The following is a 24,539-nucleotide window of genomic DNA, read 5'->3' as shown; positions in this document are numbered from 1 at the left end:
CAAGTCTACGGCTTTGTCTCACTAATCCCTACTCTGCTCTGAATGCAGAGTTTGGTGCCCATTTCCTCCTGTCCATCCCCCAGTGAAAATGACCAAGCCTCAGATCAGGTTTTCTCACCCTACAGAATATATTGAGGCAAGCTGCACTTATCCCCCTCTAAGCAGAGGGGGATGTGACTGCACTGAAGAACTCAACAGCTACCTCAAAAAGAGAATCCAGATCTTCCCAAAGAAGAAGCAGATGGAGGGAGACCAGCTTTTCTCCCTCACTCTTTAAAACGAGTGATTTTCAACCAGGTGTGATTTTGTTCTCCAGGAGACATGTGGCAACGTCTGCAGCTATTTTTGGTTATCATAACCGAGGGGGGTAAGTCCTACTGGCACCTAATGGGCTGTGGCCAGGGATAATGCTAAACATCCTACAATGCACAGGAACAGGCATTCCCAATGCCCCCACCACAAAGAACTACCCAGTCCAGAACTATTGGTCAATAGTGCCAAGGCTGAGAAACCTGCCCTAGAGCGATGAGCTTTTTCCTTGATTCCATGTTAGGAGGGAGAGGAAGAGAGACTGTAAAGAGAATCAGGGCTGTTCTTGGTGGATCCCAGCCATGATTCAGCAGAAGGAATACCCTTAGAACATCCAGGGCAATACTTACAACACAGGAACACCTGGTACATTTGTTTCCTTCTGGCCGAAATTCTTCCCCTTCTTGGTACTGCACACCCTCAAACACACAGCCTGGAAAGTAAGGAAAAGTTTAGAATTAGGGCAGTAGCCTTTGCTCAGCTTGACACTATGCTTCTATCCACTGCTCATCCATCTTGTTTATCCACCTCCCACTCCATTTCTACCTAGCAGACTATCCTCTTTAATCAAAGGACAAGATTGATTCATAGTTAAAAAACAAAAAGAAAGAAAAAAAGAAGTACCAAAGATTGACAAGTGTCCAGAAACCTGAAGATGCTAGAAAGCAAAGATGGTGAAAGCCAGGTCAGCCCAGTGGGGAACACTGCACAATGGTGAGCCCTATGAGTCTAAGGAGCTCATCATGACCACCCTGACCACAGCCAGGGAAACGAAACCCAGAGGGGCTGGAAGAGGCAAACAGAAGAAGGCCAAGAGAAGTCAAGTGACCGAGCAGAAAACATGAAGAGCTGTCACTTGGTGAATATTCAGGAATTGTCCAGCCTCTACCAGGCTCTTTGTACCCCCGATCTCACTCCATCTTCACAGTGAGCCCACAAAGTGGGGACTCTTGTCCCTGTCTCCATAGATGAGGGAAATGTGGCTCAGAGAGAGGAAGTGACTCACCCAGTCGGCAAGTGCCAGAGCTGGAACTCAAACTCAGCTCTGATCTGCCAGCTGAACCACACAGAGGGTCAGGCACCATGGCAGGAAGGGGGAAAGGCAGGGCAAGAGATGTCACACAGTTTTTCAGACCTATCCTATGTGCTATTAAAGAGGTTTAGCCACCAAGTTTGTCTAAAAATAAGACGAAAAGCCCAGGAAGTGTCTCCAATTCAGAAAGACGCTCAGGACACTGCTGTATTCTTAAGGAATCCCACAAATACCTGAAACACAGGCTGGCCAGTCACCCCGTGTCAAACAGGCTATGAAAGGACTGTCAGCTAATGGCAAAGCCACTTTCCTCGGGACCATCCTCATAAGGTGTTTGCCAGAATAGCTGAGGTCACTTTCCACACAGTAGACAGTGTTGGAGCCAGCACAGTGGTGCCAAAAATCAGCAAAAGGAGCCCTTGTGAGAGACTGACACATGCCCCTGAGAGTAAGTATTTAAGTCCTGCCAATTGAAGTCATCAACAGAACCCACCAAACTCTTGAAGCTCGTGGTACCTGGTAAGGGGAAACAAGGATTACCCATAACCAACTAGTCTGGCTGCTGGACCCATTCATTTTAAATCTAGATATGGAGCCCTTTGTCCAACGGAAAGACATGGAAACAAATGCTACTGAGTCTGAAGTTGAATCACTGAGTGCAACTGTGATTTTAAAGTCTACCTGATACCCACAGCCAGAGTTAGCAACCAACCGCCTCTTTGCTGTTCCCACTGACACTTAAGTAAGCTTGGGTCCCTCCAGAGGCTATATCCCAGCCTTGTTAATAATGGCAGGTGCCCAGATGTCTCTTTCCAAAGCATACTTCCAACAAAATGTCTTCGATTCTTTCATATACGTTTGCACACTGGTTTTGTCATCCAGTTTGCCAGACATATTAACCACAACAATCTACATCTGACAACTTAAATAAGGGAATTTTAAACAAGAATTCTTCATAAACTGTTCCCATCACAACCCACCACCCTTGCGTAAAGTCAGACGAAAGGAAAAAGCAGACCAGCAAGAATGCCCTGAAATCTGTTTCAGGAAGAAAGTGACCACAGACTGTACATGTTTGTCATTATGCAGAATACCATTCTATGATCAATGACAGATGCCAGTCCTTCTGAATTACCAAGGAGAATACCCTGTGGCTTCCCTCAACTGTCCCTACATAGACTTGGCTGAGTCCTCCCTCCCAAGACAAAGGACAATACATTCTGGGTGTGGCCTCTTCTGAGTCTTCTGATTTGCACCCAAAGGTTGGCCTCTGAAATCAAAGAGAGGGAGCAGAGTTGATTCTTGACCCCATAACTAAAGGCACAGAGACTACGCAGGTGCCAGGGGGCTACCATGTGGCACTGACATGCTAACTTTTAAAGATCTATCTCCCAGGGCATCTGGACCCAAGCAGAACAATTGTTATGGCATGTGTTTGGGGCAGGGGGAGGAGTAGGTAGTGCAGTATGGTGGCCAAGAAAGAGAAGGGGCCAGAGCCTGACCCCACCTCATGGGCCTTGGGAAGGTACTTATTCTCACTGGGTCTAATTTCTTCCTGTGTGAACTGTGGACAGTGCCTCATTCCTCCCTGGATGGTTGTGAGGACCGAGTGCTGCAGTAGGTGTGATCATAGAGTTCAGCCTTTCCTTCCTGGAAACTCAACCAAAAGCCAAATGAAAGAAGCAATTGCTCAAATATGACAACTTCAACTGCTGAAATAAATTCACTCAGCTATTTGTATACCCACATTTCCAAAGGCAGCCTAAAAACATGATGATCTCATAAGTAAGGAAGAATGTTGCATACGCTGAGTTGATTCTGTACCAATAAAGCAACAGTCTCTTCAACGCAACTGAATTCATATTTAAGAGTTACAATGATTTTTAAATCTATATGGCATATAAAATTTGCTCTGTTATCCATCTCAAGCTTGCCGGTGTATAGGAATTATGTGGGAGGCCTGGATTCTGCCCTCAGAGATTCTGATGGAACTTGTCTAAAATGCAGCCAGGGCATCCAGCTTTATTTTTTTTTTAAAGCTTCTCAGGTGATTAAAGTGCAGCCTAGAGAACTACTGATCTAACTTCATAAGGACCCTTTAGGCATTTAAGAGTATGGTTACATAATACAAAGCACTTAATGCATTCAGAGGCAAAAGGCACTCAAACAAACTCTGTTTGATAGATACAAAATAATTGGATTATGGAAAGAATTCTTTTACTTTCAACCAGTTCTTGGCCTTCTCGTAAGCTCATCTAAGAACACAAGCTTCACAGAAATCCCAGTGTGGAAAGGAAGTTTGGCTCAATCAAGACCGTCCAGGGAACTCAGGAAGGTTAGAGGTAGTGGAGAGCAACTGTCCTCACTGTCATTTAAAGATGAGAAAAAACTGGACTCTCTGGACGGGACTCAGGTCCAGACGTGTCTCAGACTGTATGGGGTAGGGGAGGGCAAGTAGCTACCTGCAAAGGGAGCAGGGCTCATCTTTGCAGAGCATCCCAGCATGGTACCTGAGCCATTCCCCAGGAAGTTTTGCAGAACAGAAGGCCCTTTGGAGATTAATCTCAAAAGCAATGAGTACTAGTTGTGAGTATTGCCTCCAGTGAGGAAAAGCACTCAGAGTAAAACCAAAACTCAGAACATCTGTCTGAGAGCATGGGCCAGGGGCTTAAAGGATCAGAAAAAAAAAATCTCTCACCTCAAAATCCCTGGGCTCGTATGTAAGGGCAAGAAAAGATGCAGGAGGCCTTTGTAATCCTGTTCCGAAAAGTAAGAGGAAACACTCTAGCCACTGGAAAGGAAAGATCCCTTTGCTGTCAGCTAGGCAGTGGGGCCCTCTTAAAAGACAGTGGGTCCAACTTGTTGCACCACACCGAAAACTGAGACCAGCAAAACCCTAAGTTAAATTCACTTAGGGACACAGCTCTCAGTTTTCAGAAAACATCTGGTCACCTCATCACCAAGGCAAGTTCTAGCCAAGATACTGCAATATGAAGCAGCAAAAAGACATTTCTGGAAGCAAGAGAAAGCCACAGCCTCTCCTTCCAAAGTAAGCATTACCTGTGGCCCTGTGGAGTGGAAAGCAGGCCTCCGGAGCCTGAAGCATCCGCATGCCAAGACCTACAGCACATTGCATTCATCCTGGGCACACCGGAGAGTCCAACTGGACATTTCTATGCAAAGGAGTTTGCTCTCTAAACCCATGATGTACAAAGACACAAAGGGAGACAAGCTCCAGTCCGGAGGGGGAGAATCCTGCATTCTTGAAAGAGCACACAGAGATTTCACAGTCATGTGCTGTAGCAGGGAGCCTGGCAGGCTTCCCTTCCTGCGAATGTTACCTGGACAGGTGGGGCAGCACGTTCCCAGATGCTTGGAAGGATTTTTGCAATGAACAACACATCGCAGCTCAGACTCTGTGACAACACCTTCCTGAAAAACAGAATGCCACAAACATGTCAGCCCGGAAGTCCCACTGAGGAGTGACTCACTTTGGGAAAGAAACCAAAGGACTAGGGGAAGAGTCCGGACACCAAAAGTGCAAAGGAGGGTGGGCATCAGGTCCAGAGGACATGGCACCAGTGAGGTCCCATCTCCCCAGCTCACGGCCTGGATGCTTTCAAACTCGGAGCACAAATCCTGTCTTGACCCTGACCTCAGTCTTTCTCTTTGGCCCAAAGTTCTTTCTTTTAAATCTAGTATTTAAGACCTTCTTGCTGTCCGTCAGTAGCTGACAGAGTCTGGCTGTTCATTCACAATTGTTTTAAGTTGTCAACGCTGACTATATTTTCTATAATTGTTATTACACTTTAAGCCATTAATGATGAAGCACAGAGTACATGTGTAACACCCCAGACTAGCATCTGGAGACCTAATTCACTTACCACCCTTCTAGAAATATCTAGACTAGCTCTGCAATCGTAGAAATTTCACTCTGCCTCACATAGAGAGCCTGGTTCTCAAGCATCAAATGATGAGATTAGATAAAACTACTTTAAAGTTCATACCATATATGGAAAAATAGAGCCTTTAGATCTTAATAATGAAATCAAGTGATTCATTTCCAAACTGATCTTGGGATTCTAGTATTTTAATGTCAGTTGAAACATTTTTTTGATTAATTTTCAGAGTTGACCTTTGAAGAATTTTCTCCATATTCTCTACCCATTTTATAAATGGATTTGTGTGTTTGTTTAATTTTGTTTTGCAGGGAGGGCTAGCACAGGCTGAAAAAAATGTTAACAATGTGACAACTAGATAATTTTCTTCATCCTGTCTGCTACCATATTATCTCAGGCCAACAAGGAAAGTTATATCCTAGATGTCTTCATATTTGTGAGGCCTGAGGATTCCACTCCCAGAGGAACTTATTGTGGTCTATATCACATTTGGGAAAGAAAAGAGCAACTGTCAAAATATCACAATCTACAACATCAAAAAAGGAGCTGTGCTTTAGTTACATAACTGAAGCAATGCAAAAAGCTATGGCCCCAGATCAATTTCCCTTTCTTATCTGCAATCCAGATGGAGGATTCAGAATTGTTCCCAGCATGAATTTCCTGTTTGTGATCTTCAGATTTTTCTCTTTTGTAAGAAAGTAAAAGTGGAAAATAAAGGTAAATTTTTCACCATTGAAACTCTTTTGGTAGGAGGATTTAAGAAAGCAGCTAGTTTTACAGGGGAGGGGGATGGGGGGATGGGTTAGCCGGGTGATGGGTATTAAGGAGGGCACATATTGAATGGAGCACTGGGTGTTCTATGCAAACAATGAATCATGGAACACTACATCAAAAAATAATGATGTAATGTATGATGACTAACATAAAAAAAAGAAAGAAAAGAAGAAAGAAATATCAAAAAAAAAAAAAAAGAAAGAAGGAAGGTAGAATTCAACTCAAATGGAAATAAACCAGGTCGTTTGACTAGCTGTTACCTGTCTGGTACCTAATCCTGCCCAGGCCATGCAGCCTCTACCAGGAACTGTCTTTGGTGATGCTTACCATCACCCTAGGAGATGGTACCATCCTGGCCGCACAGGAGATGACACTGAGAGGTCCAGAGAGGAGAAGAAACAAGCTATGTGAGTGGCAGAGCCTGTATTTTGTACTCACTCGCCCCACTCTCTCCTCTGTTACTGCTCTTGTGCCCTGAGAAGGGAAGGGCTTAAAGAGTTTGCAATTGTGCCATTCTGCAGAGGAGGGTCTTAAAGGAAGCCTTCCCTGATAGGTACCAGTAAATGGCTATTTCCCACATTCACAGATGAGCTCTCATTCCCTAAAGAAGGAAGAAAATAAGCAGGAGTGGGAAGGTGCCAGAGGAGTAGAGAAACAGCTTTTATAACTACCTTAGAAGTTGGCTTTTATGACCATTGAATGAAATGATATTTCTAAACTAGCTAGCAGGGCTTAGGCAACATTTTTAAAAAGGAGGAGGAAAAAAAAGGCAAAGTTCATCTTTGGTAGGTAGAATCGCCTCTCTGGGCTCTACTCTCAGTTCAGCACTTCCTGACTCCTAGGGCTGTTGGTCGTTGGGATGGCTTCCAATAATAATGGGATATTCCTGCATCATTCTCTGTGGGCTTGATGAGTGGCTGGTGGACAAAGATGATAGGCAATAGGAGTTTCAGTGTCAACACTTGAAAATGGCTTCATGTGTTACTGAGTCAACAAAATATTTCCTCCCAGATAATAGTTTTCATTTAATTCAAACAAAGTCTTCATCTGAAAGTAGCAACATTCACCATGCCATTTGAGGTCCATACAATTTGAGGATCTTCAAGATCTCTGGCCGTTGCATAAAAATGTTATACTACACTCCAAAAGGCAACTCCAACAAGGCTGTCTTGCTTAAAAGACAGTTTAACCAGGGCTTCCAGAGTGCCCCTATCAGAGTGGAAATTTCATTGGTCAAGAAGCAGGGTGTGAGTGGGGTGGTGCAAATTTTAGAATGAATGTGGACTTTTGATATTATTAAAACTCACTGTTCTCATCTCTTTGTTCCATGAAGCTGGTTGAATCTATAACCCAGAACAAAAATTCAACAAATATTTATCGATTCACTTAATCTATTATTTACATCTGTTCTACCTACTGCTTATTTTCACAAATAATTTGGATTTACTACACAAATGAACTGAACATTTAGCCAAATAAATAACTGACGATCTTTCGAGTGAGTATGCCCACTGTGAGTATATAACAGCATGGCTGCTTATTAATCAGATTTTAGTAAACTAAATGTCAGCGTATTTTAGATAAGATCCAAAAGAAATATGCATTATCACACTAATCTTTCTTTCCCCTTTATTTTTTTTAAAGATTGTATTTATTTATTTGAGAGACAGAGACAGAACATGAGCAGGGGGGGAGGAGGCAGAGGGAGAGGGAGCAGACTCCCCGCTGAGCAGAGAGCCCGATTCGGGGCTCCATCCCAGGACCCAGAGATCATGACCTGAGCCAAAGGCAGACACTTAACCATCTGAGCCACCCAGGCGCCCCTTTCTTTCCCCTTTAAATGCAAGAGCATATCCTGGAACAGTAAAATGGGGCTAAGAGTAAAATGATTTAACAGCATTTTCTCTATAGAGAATTTTTAAATTATGTCAAGATTAGATGAGCATTTTTTTAACTGAGTATTTCCTTAGAGATAAGAAAAGGAGTTTGAACATTGAGATTCCTCATTTCTCCTTATCTTGCTCTATTGAAGACCTGTAACAACTAGAGTCACGCAGAATCAGAACACTTCGCAGGGTGCAGCAAGCACCAACCACAGTGGGCTCCTTAGGAACTGAACTGGTGGTTCTCACATTTGTCAGGTTGAAATCATTGAGTTTACAGTGCACTAATTGCTTTGATTTAATAAGCTTACAGAATGGTTCCAGTTCAAAATGTTTTTAAATCAAAGAAGGAAAACATATATCCTCTAACAATACCTCTTTCTGCTAACAGGAATTCAGGTTTTGCTCAAAGTTGACTCACAGGAAGACATGAATTTTCCCCAAGGACATATACATCTTCCCAGAGATTTTCCAGGCACAATTTAACAATGGTGAACAATTCCATTGCATGTTTCTGGAAGTGAGTGCTATATAGTATCTATCCTGTACCTGTCTTGTTATGGTGAATGTCACAATAAATATGTATAAGGATACAGTGATACAAGTATGCATTTGGGGACTTTTTTATTTGTTTTTGGTTTTATTTTCAGTTTGTTTTTGGTTTTGTGCTCTGCTGTCTAAGAGATGTTTCTGGGGAAGACTTTACCGATTCGTTTTCCATGGAGAGGAAAATAGACTTTACCTGGCACTGACGTAGAGCACAGGGTTGTGCAGGACTCTGCCATCTGAAGGAGCTGTTATAGGTATTTCCTTCATAGGTGCAACCTAAACAGGAAACACAGAAGCAGGAAAAAAGACCAAGAATGAACGTGTACTTCCTTCATCTTTGGAGCAAAAAAAGTTAGGTATTCTAGGCCAGGACTAGTGATAGTGGGAACAATCATGTTCCGTGGCTATTTTCTCCAAAACACAACTATGCCTTCTAAATATCCACTTGGTTTTCACTTACATTAATTCTTTGACTACTGATAAGATTAACCTCCCAGACTGTGTTTTCAAATGGAAAAGCATGGATTGATGAGCTCTCCTGGCCAAAATGCATGCATGACCTCACAACTTTATTTATGCCTAGTGAAGTAGGAGGAGAACCAGGGCTAAAATCACCACTGTGCGAGGAGATTTTTCATAAGACTTAAATGAACAGAAAACTGTGAAGGTTAAGAGGGAAGTTTAAAACATGATAGGAAATAAAAGCAGAAAATTAAAAATAGGAAATGATTGCAAAATTCTATACCCACTTAAGACCCTTGACAAGCTACTGTCCTCACCAGATGAAACCTTCCAAGTCTTGCTTCCCAGTTTGAGAGCTATGATTTCACATTTCACTTTGATTTTACTTTTACATAGTGAACTGGATTAAGAAAATCTGAAACTATAAATGTATGGATTATCACAAATTAATTTACTAGCCAAAACAGAAGTCATGCTCATTCATTGGCAAAAACCGAAGTAAGTCAAAGGCCAGAGATCCTCATAAAAAGGAAACAAGCTAGTTATCTTAAGTCCCTGTAGAAAGAGCCAAAGAAATAATGGTGCCAGGATCACAGCCTAGATCTTTATTTAGCTCATCCAAATATCACCCTCCATCCCGTGTGTTACACTTTCAGGGAAGATGCACCTGCCTATGCCACTTGCCACTGCATATGAGATTATTAGGAGTCCACCAGGCGAGGGGATTTACAAGTCACAGTCTGATTGCTTAGCCCAAGGAGTACAGAAGCTGGAACACACACATAGAATAATGCACAAATAAAAGGACCTGGCTCTCTGTACCAATGAATGATTTCTGGCAAGCCAATCAACCTCAATCCACATCAGTTTTTCTTGTCCCAGATACAGACCAAAGACTCGCCCCCTTCCCTGAACTCTTTTCGGTATTGCTGTGGTAAGAAAATAAAATAAAATAAAATACCCTCTCAATACACACAAATAGAATACTAAAGGACTGAAGAAAATTTCAAGAGACATTTTCATAAACTTGGAACCATGATCTGAATTCCCAGAGAATTATGAATGATTGGAAAGAGTGCAGTAACACTCTTCTCTCTAGTTGAACTACTACAAATCAAATTACTAAAGTACACAGCTGATTGGAAACATATTAGGGAAATGCTTTCACTATATATTTTTTAATTTCCTTTGCATGAAGTGTTACAGTGATAAAATGTTCAACCACAGGAACCCCTAGCACACTACAAATACTTAGGCCAAACCAAGAATGAATACAGTAAATTTTCAACAATGAAAACCAATATAAAACAATTTGGGCTAGCATAAATCTTACTGAACAAACACACTTACAATAGATGTGCCATGTGCATGTCTGATCCACTAACACAGACTCACTTGGATAATAAATAACTTGTTCCGAGAGATGGAGGTGGGGAAATCGGAGGACCAAATCCAATTCATGTTAAGTCCAAGTAAATATGAAATGCCTGCCAAGTCTGCCAGTGGAGTTTCCAAATATGTTCTATATTTTCATCCTCTGGATTAAAAAAAAAAAACTGAAAGAAAGGGTGATTTTCTGCTGCTAATAGAGCAAGCAAAGATCTTGCCTTTTTTTACTTTGGAGGAGGAAGTACACTACAAAACCCATACAGACCAGGCAGAACTGCAGGCCAAGAGACTGTTCCTGTAAAATGCCAGGTCATGTGTGAAGGGTTCCCAGGAGTAGAACAGGCCTCTCTGGATTATTCCACTCAATATGGGATAAAAGGTATTCAAACAAGTGGCCCGTGGTGCAGAGAACTCAGCAATGCTTTCTCCCCAAATAACTGTCAGTCTGAAGGCTGGCTCCTCTACCTTGATTTAACATCTAAAGACCAAGGTCAGACTGTGAAGTGCTCATTGCTTAACTGCCCTTGTTCATCTATCAGTCTACCTCACCTGAGTCTGTGTATCAGATTTTCCCAAATGTTGAATGAGTCTGAACGACAGAATAGACTTAAAAACATCTCTGTTAATCTCTTTAGCAAGTATAATCCACACCTCTTCCATTTTCTACCTACCTCGCCAACATCAGCTAGTACAGAGTCCCTGTATACCAAACATTCTAATAGATGGTATATCTCAGGGATTCTTGGGGTTAAAATAATTTTTAAATGGACATTTTCACTGCTCTTTGGGTTTCTGTTCTAAGATAAACACGTTATTTGATGCAAGACACTAACATGAGCTATGTGAAGACTTACATATACATACAATCCAAGAGAACCTCGTATTTACTCCAGAATTACCTCTTATTTTCTTTGCCACCAACTTTATGCTGCTAATAAAGCAGATAGGCAGTATCTTCCCCCTCTCTTCACTGAAACCCAATATACTGAATATACTAAATATCTTTCTTATTGGCCCAGGGTAGAAAGAGAAGCAAAAAAATATTTCCATCATACCTCAAGGCGGTGCTTCTCAAACTACCTCTAGTGAAAGACCAGTTTGTTTTATTTTTCTTCTTCCAATCCAATGTGGACTGCTATCTTCATAAAGCATAATAAAAATGAATTACTAAAAAAGTTCAATTTAAAAGACTAAGACAAACTATAGGCTCAATTTTTTGTATTATATGTAACAGACATAAAATTACTCTGTCAAATTATAACCATTTCTAATTGTTTACTCTCTCTTTCTGTACTTAACTCAATGTGGACCAGCAATGTAGTCTATAGACCACTGGCGACCTAGAGAGTGCATTTTGGGTGGCACTGCACTGGGGGATGTGGTGCATGGCAGGGGGGACAACCCCAAAAAACAATCAAAACATTTCAATCTTAGAGCTAGAAGCAAACTTACAGATAATATACTTTATCTCCTTCATTTCACAGATGAGAAAATTCTCACAGGAAGATTAAAGTGGCTTGGTCAAAGTTAGAAAGCATTAGGTGTGAAACTAACACTAGAATCCATGTCGTGCATGAAATCCACATGTTCACACCCAGTTCTAGACAGGTGGTATTACTTGGGCACTTTCTACCGCATAACATCCTTTGCATTGAGAACTTAGTGACCCAGATTGAAATTAAATGACAGCATATTCAGGAACTAAATGAAAGAGTGGGTCCATGGGGTAAGCAGAGGAATGGTCAAGCAACCAGTAGGTTTTCCTTTTCCTTTTTTTTTTATTTAAACTTTTTTTTAGATTTATTTATTTATTTATTTGTTTGTTTGAGACAGCGAGAGTGAGAGCGCACAAAGCCGGGGGAGCGGCAGAGGGAGCAGCAGAGGGAGAGGGAAAGGCAGTCTCCCCACTGAGCAGGGAATCTGATGCCGGACTCGATCCCAGGACCCTGGGACCCTGACCTGAGCCGAAGGCATACACTTACCAAATGAGCCACCCAGGTGCCCCTCCTTTTTCTTTAAATATTTTTAAGTAAACTTTTGACAAGGGAATTTATAAATATTCGTTAGTTTTCTTCTGGTGACAAAAAGTTGCTCAGATTCCACAAGCTTCAATAAAACTATCCATACTGCAGCAGGAGGAAGTAGTTATTTTCTGATAAAACTACTACAATATTTATTGAGAACCAACAGTTCTCAGTCCAGGGCAATTTTACCTTCTTCCCATCCCCCACGCTGGAGACTTTTCATAATGCTGGAAGGTATTTTCAGTTGTTACAAGTGGGGGCGATAAGGGTGTTACAAGCATCTTGTGGTAGAGCCAGGGATGCTGCTAAACACTCTGCAGTGCACCACAGAGGATCAACCAACTCAAAATGTCAATTGTGCCAACACTGAGAATCCCTGATCAAAACCATCATACCACCAAATAGCTCTTCTCTACAAAACTAAAATAATACAAAAACAAGCCTAAACTAGCTATATTTCACTTATGCATGTATTTTTTGGCTTTTTATATGTTAAATATTTTCAGGGTGGGATAGAATTTCAGAGCTTTTTTTTTTAAACATACACACTCTTGTAGAGAAGCCTGGCCTAGTCAACTAGTCAACTCAGAAAACACATGGTAATGGTAACAGGAAGTACACAAATAAATTGAATCCACAATTAAGCAATAAAACTCATTTTTCCTATTAGTTGTGACCTTTTTCAGCAGCCACATTATCCCAAGGGAGAAAGAATACCACACATTTTCATCATTCTGTTGTTAAAATAGCTGTTAAAAATCATCAGGACCATAAAAAATGGCATTGGCCTTCTAATAAGCCTTAATTCCACCTGGTCTCACCCTAAAAAGGCTTAACCTTCTCATCTGTCAGGTATCCATTAGCCTAAGAGCAGAGAGCTGGATCTCACCATTTCCAACAACAACCCCCATCCCTCATAGGCACCTCACAACAGAGCCCCAGCCTACCTTTCCGGCCCTTTCCTTTCATTCTTGCAACTCCATTTAGGTCCCTGGATTATCCACCTTCCCCGATCATAACAAACTTGAAGGCTTCTTAAAGCAGGTTCAATGTCTTCAACCTGGGTTATCGGGCTTCTGCCCCCAGCATCCCACTGAAACACCACTCTCTCTGGCTACAGCTGCCTACTACGTACCCAATCCCAAGGATACTCAGTCTTTACCTTACACAAGACTTCTCTGTGGCAGGCTGACATTTCCCTTCTCCTATCCTCCCCTCCCGCAACACACACACCTTCTAGATGTTCTCTTTCATTACCTGTCCATTCTCCATCCTGCCTCCAACTAAGCTGCTGGTTGTTTCCCACCTGAACTACTACAACAGGCTCGCTGATTGTTTCTCTTGGCTGGGATAGGGGCCTTTTTCAAGCATCCTCCTGCGCAGCAACCAGTGTGTGCTCTTTCAAATCTGGGTCTTAATCTCATTCACACGCTTGCACTCTAGCAATGACTAATGGTTCACAGCCCGGCTGAGGTGTAGACTGATACCTATCCCCAACCTTTCTTCTCTACACCAACTGGATCAGGGCATCTGGAAGGAGGAAGTGGGAGAGGATTTAAAACCACTGACCTTTACTATAAAATTCAAACTTCTTAGCATATATATCTCTCAGGCCTGGCCTTGACTCACTTTTTCATTCCCTTATCTGCTATCCCTAAACTCCCCACCCTGCAGACATGCCGCACTTAGAACCCCCCAAATGTGTCCAAAAGATCTCACCCTCTGATTTTGCAAATGTTGTTCCCTTCTTGAAAAACCCAGATCTCATCCATTCATGCCATCTCTATCATCCCCACAACAACATTTAGGTCAGCCAGGCTCTCCTTCTTTGCCTGGCCAACTCCTCCTTCATGACTCAACTCAAGGCCATGGCCTCTGGGGAGCCTTCCTAGAAACTTCCCCAATCAGGGTATGCTCCTGTGCTCTTTCTTCATGTGTATGCAGCCTTTGAAATGTCCCTTTCCAGGTCTCTTACAGTACTTCGTGTGTAGCAGGTACTCAAGAAATGTCCAATTTCACTAGGAATACATAGTAAGTACTAACATGCAGCTATTCCTGTAAACCACAGGAAAGGAATTTTGAAAAGATGACATCCCTGGACCTCCTGTCTCCTCCTCTTGGCAGGTGGACCAGTTCAATTCACTATTCCACTTCCAGAAACAGTAAACCTTTCCTGGAGCAACTCAGATGTCAAAGCCTGTTTCTGTTAACACTGACTAATGCCACCACCCTCCATGGACCAGGCAGGCTAGGGCGGAACATAATGAAGGAAAGTCCTTGAGCATCTAGCACCTACTGAACCTTAGAAGGGAGAAGCATATCAACACTTTCCAGGTCCCCTCTTCCCATGCTGTGCAAGCCTCATGTTAGGTTAATTTTCAGGAGGGTGCCTTTTCTTTCCAAAATCCATTTTGGTCCCCCAAACTTGTTTTGTCTTTTGTTGGGGGGAGGGTGAGCATGCAAACTGTCATACTTACTTAAATTAAAGAGAAGTTGGGGTCTTTGAAGTCAGTTCATGACACATGGCAGAGGGAAGCAGAGCAGATTGCACTGCCATGCTTTGCTACTTCCAGGCCACCTGATCGGGTACCCCCAGCCCTGAGACTTGGCCAATAAGCCCCAAATTACCCCAGTCCAACACAATTTTTTAATGAAGCATTTTTCAAACACTGTTCTCCAGAAACATATGGAAGTATAATCAAGAGGGATAAACATAAAATATGACTAGCCATTCTCAGGCTTATATCGTGTCCTTAGGAGTTCATTTAAAACAGGCTTTTATTACTCTCCAAGGCTGTACCTACCATGAATCCTGCAGGCAATTCTGCTTATTTTTGGCTAATGGGAATTTTATAGTCAAACCATTTCCTCAATCCCCAGAGAAAGAATCAGCCCCATGAACTGAGTTCTTAAAGCGCAGTGTGTGCCCCCCACAACATTCTTTTTCATGGCTTTTTGGTGTTCCAATTAGAAATTAAGTATGTGATTGAAATAAAATAATCAACAATAGAAAAAGAAATAGCAGAAAGCAATTTTACTTAACTTTTGATGGCTTTATGAATAAAATCCCAAATATGCAGAAATATTAGATGAGTACAGGTGATTTGCAAATTCAACTCACTTCACCAGTATAAAGGAACACAAAATCTCCACGTGACTTATGTGGATTTCTGATCTATGTGTTTATTGGAGATTGTAAAGTGAGGAAATTGTGGTTTATAGAGCCAGTCTCATAAGTTCATAAGATTATAATATATACAATATCTGGCATTGATATTAAGGTAATAAAACAGATTCTGTGAGCCACAAATAAATTAGGCTTCTATGCAATAAAATATGCTTTCAAACTTTTAGTGTAATTAATACAATAAAGGAAATATGCAATGCATTAAGGGAGAAAAATGCTTGCAACAACTTTCTTATATGAGCCACATCACCCATCACTCCTGCATTTGATCTGTTCTTACCATAAACTCTTTTTTTATTTAAATTCAATTACCCAACATATACTACATCATTAGTTTCAGATGTAGAGTTCAATAATTCATCAGTTGCGTATTAACACCCAGTGCTCATCACATCATGTGCCCTCCTTAATGCCCATCACCCAGTTACCCCATCCCCCACCCACCTCCCCTCCAGCAACCCTGTTTGTTTCCTATAGTTAAGAGTCTTTCATGGTTTGATTCCCTCTCTGATGACTTCCATTCAGTTTTTCCTCCCTTCCCTTAAGGTCCTCTGCTCTGTTTCTTATATTCCACATATGAGTGAAACCATATGATAATTGTCTTTCTCTGATTGACATATTTCGCTCAGCATAATACCCTCCAGTTCCATCCACATCGATGTAAATGGTAAGTATTCATCCTTTCTGATGGCTGAGTAATATTCCATTGTCTGTATATACCACATCTTTATCCATTCATCTGTCGATGAACATCTTGGCTCTTTCCACAGTTTGGCTATTGTGGACATTGCTGCTATAAACATTGGGGTGCAGGTGCCCCTTCAATTCACTACATCTGTATCTTTGGGGTAAATACCTAGTACTGCAATTATGGAATGGAAGAAGATATTTGCAAACAAGATACCATAAACTCTTCTGAACATGGGAGTGCTTCTCCCTCTTGGCTGAATTGGCACTGCAATGGCTGGCTGGCCCTTCTATCTTCAGCACCTCATTGTTAAACAGCCAACACCTATCACTCCTCAGTAGGCAAAGGAGAAAGAACTGAGTGGATCTCATATGGAGCAAAAATGGAAAATGAATAAAAACCAGAAGAGACTGTCCTGTGAAGTTATCAGACTGGTTTTCTACTGTGGGCAGGCAAAATGTCACTAGAGGTCATTTCCAAAGGTGGGTTCCAAAAAATATTTTCAGAAATATTAATAAAGAATCCTCCAACAAGAGAAAAGGAAAGAACAGAGAAAATAAAAATCACTGCATAATTCTTACAGGTGAGGCACTGTACTTGGGAGTTTTCACATGTAATTTCATTTTATCCTCACAAAAAGAATTCTAGGACAGAAAGTTTTACCCCTAGTTCTTTGAATGAGAAATCAAGAAGAGCTAAATTACTTTGTCCAGGTCATATAGCCATTCTTTTTATCTTGCTCCAAAATCCATGATCCATTCATTATTTGGTTCCTGCCAGGCGCATAGAGGAAGCTTAGAACATGGCAGCTTCAAAATTAAAAATGATATGCCTGGGGAACATGACATGCTGCGTTTTGGTGATACTTTAAAATCATGTTCCAGTGATGTCTAAAAACTAATATTATAAAGTAAAATGCAGGTTTTGTGGCTGAAGAGGCAAGACCTGATTTTGTGGGTCTATGTTGAAACTCTGTTCTGAAAGTCTTTACCTTGGGCTACCAATCATGCCATGCTTTAGGCTTTTTGAAGCAACAAATAATAAGGGATCAAAAAATCAAATTCAAACATCTAAGGTTGGATTCATGCATTTTTCAAAAAGGGAACATGTTTCACAGTTTGGGGCACACAGCAGCAATCTAAGAAAATAAGATTTATTTGAAGACAGCCAAATGCCAACAACCTCATAGGATAAATTATGGTGGCCACAAAGAGCAGTGAATGGAACCCTCAGTTTCCCCACAGTAATTTCAAGGACATCAGTGAAAATCTCTTTGACTAGCACGAAGAAGAAATGAGCTATATACAACACACATATGAAATGCCATCTGTGTGATTAATGAATTGCACTGCACGATTTTTACACTTTGGGAAGCATATTACACAGATGTAACCTTTATGGTTGATTAAATAGGATGTTTAGGGCTTATTGCAGAAAAATTGTCAGAAATATCCTATCACCCCCATTTTTCTTTTACTTTTTATTTTGAAATAATTATAGATTTTCAGGAAGATACAAAAAAATATTTTTCCATGCACCTTTCACCCAGCCTCCCCCAATGTTAACATCTTGCTTAGCTATAATACAATATCAAAATCAGGAATGGACACTGGTGCAGTCCACAGAGCCTATTCAGATTTTACTGACTTTACACGTACTCCTGTGTGTGTGTGTGTGTGTGTGTGTGTGTGTGTGTATCTATGCAGTTTTATCACATGTGCATCTTTGTGTAACCAACAAACATTCAGAACTGTATTATCACAACAAAGCCCTCTCAGGCTATTCATTTATTAGTATACTCATTCCACTTGTAGCCTTCATGCTAAGCCTGGACAACTGCTCATCAGCTATCCGTCTCTATAATTGAGTAACAACTCAAGAATGTTATATAAGTGGAATCATACAGTATGCAGCCTTTTGAGATTGGCTCTTTTCTTTCAGAATAATTGTTTTGACATCCATGCAAGAAGTTTTTGCATTGATCAATAGCTTATTCCTTTTTACTGCAGAATAGTATTCCACAGTACAGATACATCAGTTTGTTTAACCATTCACCCACCAAAGAACATGTGGGGTGCTTCCAGGTTTTGCCTATTATGATTAAAGCTGCTGTGAACATTTCTGTAGAGTTTTGAGGTTCACACTGGTTTTCATTTTACTGGAATTGCCCAAGAGAGCAATTGCTAGGTTATATGGTAAGTGTATATTTAGTTCTATAAACCATTATACTCATGTTCAGAGTAGCTGAATCATTTGCTATTTTTACCAGCAATATGTAAGAGATTTTCTACATCTTCACCAGCATTTGGTTTAATTGTGCTATTTTTTCTTTAGCCACTTTGATAGGTGAGTCGTAATATCTCGCTGTGGTTTTGATTTGCATTTTTCCTAATGGCTAATGATGTGGAGTATCTTTTCATGTGCTTTCTTGCCATCTGTGTATGCAATATGGTGAAACACCTCCTCATATCTCTTTCCCATTTTTTAATTAGATTTTTTTGTTCTCTTTACAAGGCCTTCCCCAAAGCAAAAATATTTACTGAAGTTTAATTTATCAATTTTTCCATTTTGTGGACAGTGCTTTTGGTGTCAAATCTAAAAATCTCTTTGCCCAACCCTAGGTCCTACTGATTTTCTCCTATGTGCTTTTTATACATGTTTTATAGTTCTGTGTTTCACATTGAAGTTCATGATCAATTTTGAATTAATTTCTGTATAACATATGAGGTTTAGATCATGTTCAGTTTTTTGCCTGTGCGTGTCGAATTCTTCCTGCACCAGATGTTGAAAGGGTCAGTCTTCTTCCATTGAATTGCCTTGGCACCTTTGTCAAAAGTCAGTTGTGCATTTTGTATGACTCTATTTCTGGGCTTTCCATGCTGTTCCATTGATGTATACGTCTATCCCTCTGCCGATACCACATCGTCTTTATTACTGCAGCTATATTATAAGTCTTGAAAATGGGTAGACTGATTTCCCCCTTTACTCTTGTTTTTCAAAATTGTTTTGGTTATTCTAAGTCTTTTGCCTTTTTATATAAATTTTGGAATAAGCTTGTCTATGTTTACAAAATATCCTTTTTCGGCATGCCCCTTTTTATACCATTTAAAAAATTGTTTACATGGGAAAATCAGGCTTGATGCACACATCACCTAGGAGCCTCACCCCTGCAGGATGAAGCCTGCCTGTGTTTGCCAATTACACTTTTAGAAAGTATTTGTCAAAGAGCAGTCCAAGGACCAAGGGCATCCCTTGGGGGTTGGGGGTGGGGGGGGGTCATAAAAATGCAGATTCCTACAGCCCATCTTTTTCTTCTTATCTGCCACCTCTTCTACCTGGGCTCTTTTTTAGGTTTGAGCTGAGCTTCATTTGCGTGGGATGATTTTAGGACTGTGTGGCCAGCAGAAAAGGTGTCTGATTAAACAGCCCAAACATATTTGCAGAGTTGTCTGGGAGGCTGTGTGTGGCCCCCCTCTGATCTCATGCCACGAAAACTGAGGGAGGTCTTCATTACATTTGAAACATGGGTAGATAAGGGCATTAAAGAGAAAAATTCAGCTTCTCTCTAAAAACAGGACAAAACTGAAAAAGACCTTCACCTATGGGCAGAAGCTGTAGAAGAGATTGCCAAATATCTAACAAGAAAAGCAGTCACTGATGGGCATGATCATACTTGAAGAGGGCTGAGGAGAAATCGCCACCAACAGAGAAACCCGCACCTCATCCAACATGGAGTTTAAGGAGAGGGGCTGAATGGGAGCTCTGTCTATCAATCACCTGTACTTCCTAAACCCTAAAACTGTGGATTTCTGGGTTTTAGCCTGTTAACAAAGGCTTATCTTTTAAAATGTGTTTCTTTTGTTAGTGGTATTTGTTAAAAAGAAGAAAAATACTGAACACCTAACATGTAGTCAGTGGTGTGCTGCTAATGTTTAATAATCAGCTCTACAAAAGGGAAAAGCCCTGATTTTGTAGGGTGTTCCAATTTCCAAGGTGTAAATACTCCTACCACGGTCAATTTTGAACTACCAACATGATGTCCCTGAACTCTTTGTTGGGAAGATAAGCACTCCCACACACCACTGTGTAAAAACTATGTATTTTAACTTTGGAGGCTATTGGGTCTGTGAAGCCTCTTCTTTTCCTAAGTACAGACCATGAACATTTGGCTAGAGTCCAGGGCATTTCGTTGGCATCAGAGGTTATGCTGTTTATTCTATATACCTAGATAAGTAACTTAAGAACACCAATAGTCACATCTTTTCAGTTATGACATTGTATCTGGCCCTCCTCCTAAGCCTTTTCCTATATACAAACCCAGAATTTATCCAAAAGAACATTAATTCCAGTGGCTTCCAAGCCTGTTAGACACCAGAACCACATGGGGGCTAATTAAGAATACAGATACCCAGTGGTAACAACCTAAATGTCCACTGCTGGGTGAATGGATAAACAAAAGATATTATACACACACAATAAATTCTTATTCAGGTCTCAAAAAGGATGGAATTATGATACACGCTACACCATGAATGAACCCTGAAGATATGTTAGGTGAAATAAGCCAGTTCCAAAATGACAAATGTTGTATGATTCCACTTCTACAAGGTATCTGGAAGAGGCAAATTCACAGAGACGGAGAGTAGAATAGAGGTTATCGGGGGCCAGGAAGGGAGAATAAGGAGTTACTATTTAGTGGGGATGAGTTTTAGCTTGGGATCTGATGAAAAAGTTCTTGAAATGGACAGTGGTGATGGTTGCACAACAATGCAAACACATTTAATGCCACCAAAGTATACATTTAAAAATGGCAATTATGTTATATATATTGTACCACAATAAAAAAAAAAAAAGTATAGATGCCTGGGCCTCACTCACTGGAAGTTATGATTCATTTGGTCTGGACAGAATCTGAATATCTCGTATCAGCCCTGGCAATGCTGAGGCACATCTAGGTTCAGGACCTCTGTGTTTTACAGAAGACAAAACCAAGGCCCAGAAAGAGGTGGCTTGGCAAAGCTCAAGTAACTAGAAGTGACAGAGCTGGGAACTGATTCTGCACCTAATTCCAAGTCTAGTCCTCTTTCACTTCATTCTTCAAATGACTGAGAATTTCTATATCTATCCTCTAATCCACAGGCCTCAGAGCACAGAATTTCCTTGTTTAGATGCCTGAAAATATTACCCTGGCTTTTGCATTTAGGTCCTCAGTGTGGGCTTGCTTCTGGACGTTTCAAGCTGTTAGCTTTGCCTTCGCGGCCTCATCAAGGTGGCCATACCACAACCCCCAGAACCCAAAACATCAAAAACTCAAAGTGCATTTTTAAATCTGATCCCTCTACCTGCCCCAGGTAGGGCTCAGAGAATGCCCAGACATTCTCAGGTAGTCAGAGGGCTGCCTCATGTGGTAAACATCAGCTGGTCAATGCCCAAGCATGTCTGCAGATAAACATCTTGAGCCCTTTAACCACCAAGCTACTAGAAACATAATTAGCTGGCTCCAGTGTAAATAAGCTCATCTGAGTGAAGGATGCACTCGAGTTCATGGACATACCAATGCACTTCGTTCACCTTCATTATCATCAGTACTGCTAAATGTCAGCCTCTGCAGCAGACAGATTTCTAAGGCAAATACATATTAGCTCTCAAGATGAGATTCCTCTCAAAAAGAGAACCTAGAACATTTGATCTCAAAAGAAAAAAAGAGCCAGGTTTTTTTCTGAAGATAAAGAGAGTAACCTCTGATCAAAGCCCAATAAGAATGGTTATAATTGCTGCATGATGATCATTTTTAAAATAAAAAAGAAATGCATGTACATTCATGCGTCTTCATAAATAGATACATGTCACCCATATAGACATACTTTCAACTTTGCAGTTGCCAAACTTAAGCAGCAAATCAAAGAGAAGCTGGACAGGCGTTGGGGGCTTCTGTGTCAAATCATTTCTTTCCTGTAGTTTCTAATGATGCACCCCAACTTTCCACTCAGAACCCCTCACTTTATTTTTTTTCTTGGTCTGATAGCCTCCATGAAACAATGCCAATCGAAGCCCCAGAGGAGATCAGAGTGTTTTGATTCCAAGACATTTTCAGATGATAAGTATCACTATGATTTCACTCCTATAGTGAAATATAAGACAGGAGAGGGGGAAAATCATCTTCAAGTGCAGAGAGGTTTTATTCTTCATGGCGGGCAAGTTACAAGCAGTCACAGAATAGTTTTAAGAGCAGCTGCAGAAAACTCAAAGCCAAATGGTGTGTTCTATATGTTGTGATAAAAGGAAGCAGATAATCATATCAAATTGATGGTCACTAGGAAATCTGAAGTCATCATTGCATAGTACTATTGGGTAACTTTGCACAAGACAGGGAAAGAGCTACCAAAAATTACATTGAGGTTATCACCAAGTCTGTTAACACTGAAACACACTACAGTCAGTACCACATAAAAATACACAGAGGTGTTGGTGATTTTAAGGACTTTTTTTAAGCTCTATGGAATTCAGTGAAGAAACGGTAAAGTATCAGGAATCTGGGACTAGTTTATAAACATTCAGCCATTTTTCCTTCCTGTTTATACATTGTTATTCTCTCCCTCGAATTCTTACTCAACTGTTTTAAGCCGTGCAGAATTCCAAAAGGACTTAAGATGTGTTAAGATGCATATGACTCAATAGTAATACACTAAATATGCAGTTGACTTTATGAGTACTAACTAGGGAAGACTGAAATTTGGTCCAAATTTTCCTATCTTCCTCCTACGCCCCTTTTTCCAACATATATTCAGTAGGCCACCCCTGTGTGCCAGGCATTGATCACAGCTGAGAACACTATAGTCGCTGCCCTCACAGAACATCCAGTTTAGTAGGTGTTATGGAAAATCAAAATGTTAAATCACAATTGTGCCCCCTCTTAAGAAGGAGGGATACTTACTTTTATGGCAAGTGGCTGTGGAGTCAAGGAATGATGCCTGAAGTGTGAGAACTGAAGAAAGGGTACAGGTTAACTACATGACATCGGATGGAAAAGCAGTCCACGCAGAGGAAACAGCATGTGCAAAGCCCCATGGCAGGAAGTGGGCACAGAACACAGGGAAATGATCAAAGGTCTTCTATCTGGAGAAGTCCAGAACAAGAGAAGGATAGAGGGTAAGCAGGAACCGGACCTTGCAGGGCTTGGTGGCCACCAGACCAGAGGAGGAGAGAGAACAGCCAAGAGTTGGCATTTGTTAGCACTTACAGTGTGCAACACAATCTGTAGGCTATCTTCTAGCCCTAAGCACCATTCTCCATAGATGCTTCTACTTGCCATGCATCTCAGAACTGCTCTGAGTATGGGTGTTAGAATTCTAAGATGGACCCCAAGATTTCTACTCCCTGATATATCCACCTGTGTAATCCCCTGCCATTGACTGTGGGCAAGACCTGTGAATGTGATGAATGGCACTCCCATGATTAGGTTATCTCGCCTAGCAAAGATAAAGAGATTTTACAGGTGTAATTAACATTGTTAATCAGTTTGACTTTGAGTTATTAAAAAGAGAGATTATCCCAAGTGGGCATGACCTAATACGTGAGCCCTTTAAAAGGGTCTATAGGTCAGAGAGATGCTCTCCTGCTGGCCTTGAAGAAGCAAGCCATTCTATAGCTACAAGGAACTAAATTCTAACAACATGAGCTTAGAAGATGACCTTGAGCCTCAGATGAGACCCCAGCCCTGGCTGACCCTGAATGCAGATTTGTGAGACCCAACTAAGCCATGCCCAGAAGCCTAACCCATGCAAACTACAAAATAATAAACGAGTGTTATTTTAGGCCACTACATTTGTCATTACTTGGTATGTACCAATAGACATTTAATAGACCATGCATCAGCAGCTGAATGGTGAGAACACAGGTGTTCTAATACAGCTGTCAGACCCATACCTGATTAAAGCACTTTGCCTATGATACAAAAGGGGGACCAGGGCCACCAGCCTCCTCCACTGAATGAGAACATCCTCAACTTGCCCACTTTAGAAAAGTGAAAACTTAGGGGGTGCCTGGGTGGCTCAGTCGTTGGACGTCTGCCTTCCGCTCAGGTCATGATCCCAGGGCCCTGGGATGGAGCCCTGCATCGGGCTCCTTGTTCCTCGGGAAGCCTGTTTCTCCCTCTCTCACTCCCCCTGCTTATGTTCCCCCTCTCGCTATGTCTCTCTCTGTCAAATAAATAAATAAAATCTTAAAAAAAAAAATAGAAAAGTGAAAACTTATGCATCCGAGCCAGCAGCAAGCCTTGGAAATCTAATCTTCTAACTTAAAGGCAACCACAAACTCTTCACTTAAACTGCCTTCCAAAAATC

At 41.2% G+C, this 24,539-nt stretch overlaps 1 protein-coding gene across 5 annotated transcripts in view; it reads right to left on the bottom strand.

The window, feature by feature from the left end:
• The window catches only part of BMPER (BMP binding endothelial regulator), a 238,997-nt gene that overhangs the window by 174,637 nt on the left and 39,821 nt on the right, over positions 1–24,539 (bottom strand). For all 5 annotated transcript variants that reach the window (XM_073899048.1, XM_073899049.1, XM_025873316.2 and 2 more), the window contains exons 4-6: positions 8,641–8,723; positions 4,684–4,774; positions 660–742 (exon numbers count right to left, since the gene is read on the bottom strand). In XM_073899048.1, coding sequence (XP_073755149.1) covers positions 660–742; positions 4,684–4,774; positions 8,641–8,723 — 257 coding nt within the window. The remainder of the gene's footprint in view (positions 1–659; positions 743–4,683; positions 4,775–8,640; positions 8,724–24,539) is intronic.

The sequence above is a fragment of the Callorhinus ursinus genome, unplaced genomic scaffold (assembly GCF_003265705.2).
Source record: "Callorhinus ursinus isolate GAN/ISIS: 27379988/994484 unplaced genomic scaffold, GSC_fseal_2.0 scaffold12, whole genome shotgun sequence".
In the NCBI taxonomy this organism is placed as follows: domain Eukaryota; kingdom Metazoa; phylum Chordata; class Mammalia; order Carnivora; family Otariidae; genus Callorhinus; species Callorhinus ursinus.
Note: the sequence above shows the minus strand (reverse complement) of the source record. Positions and strands in the feature narration are given on the sequence as shown.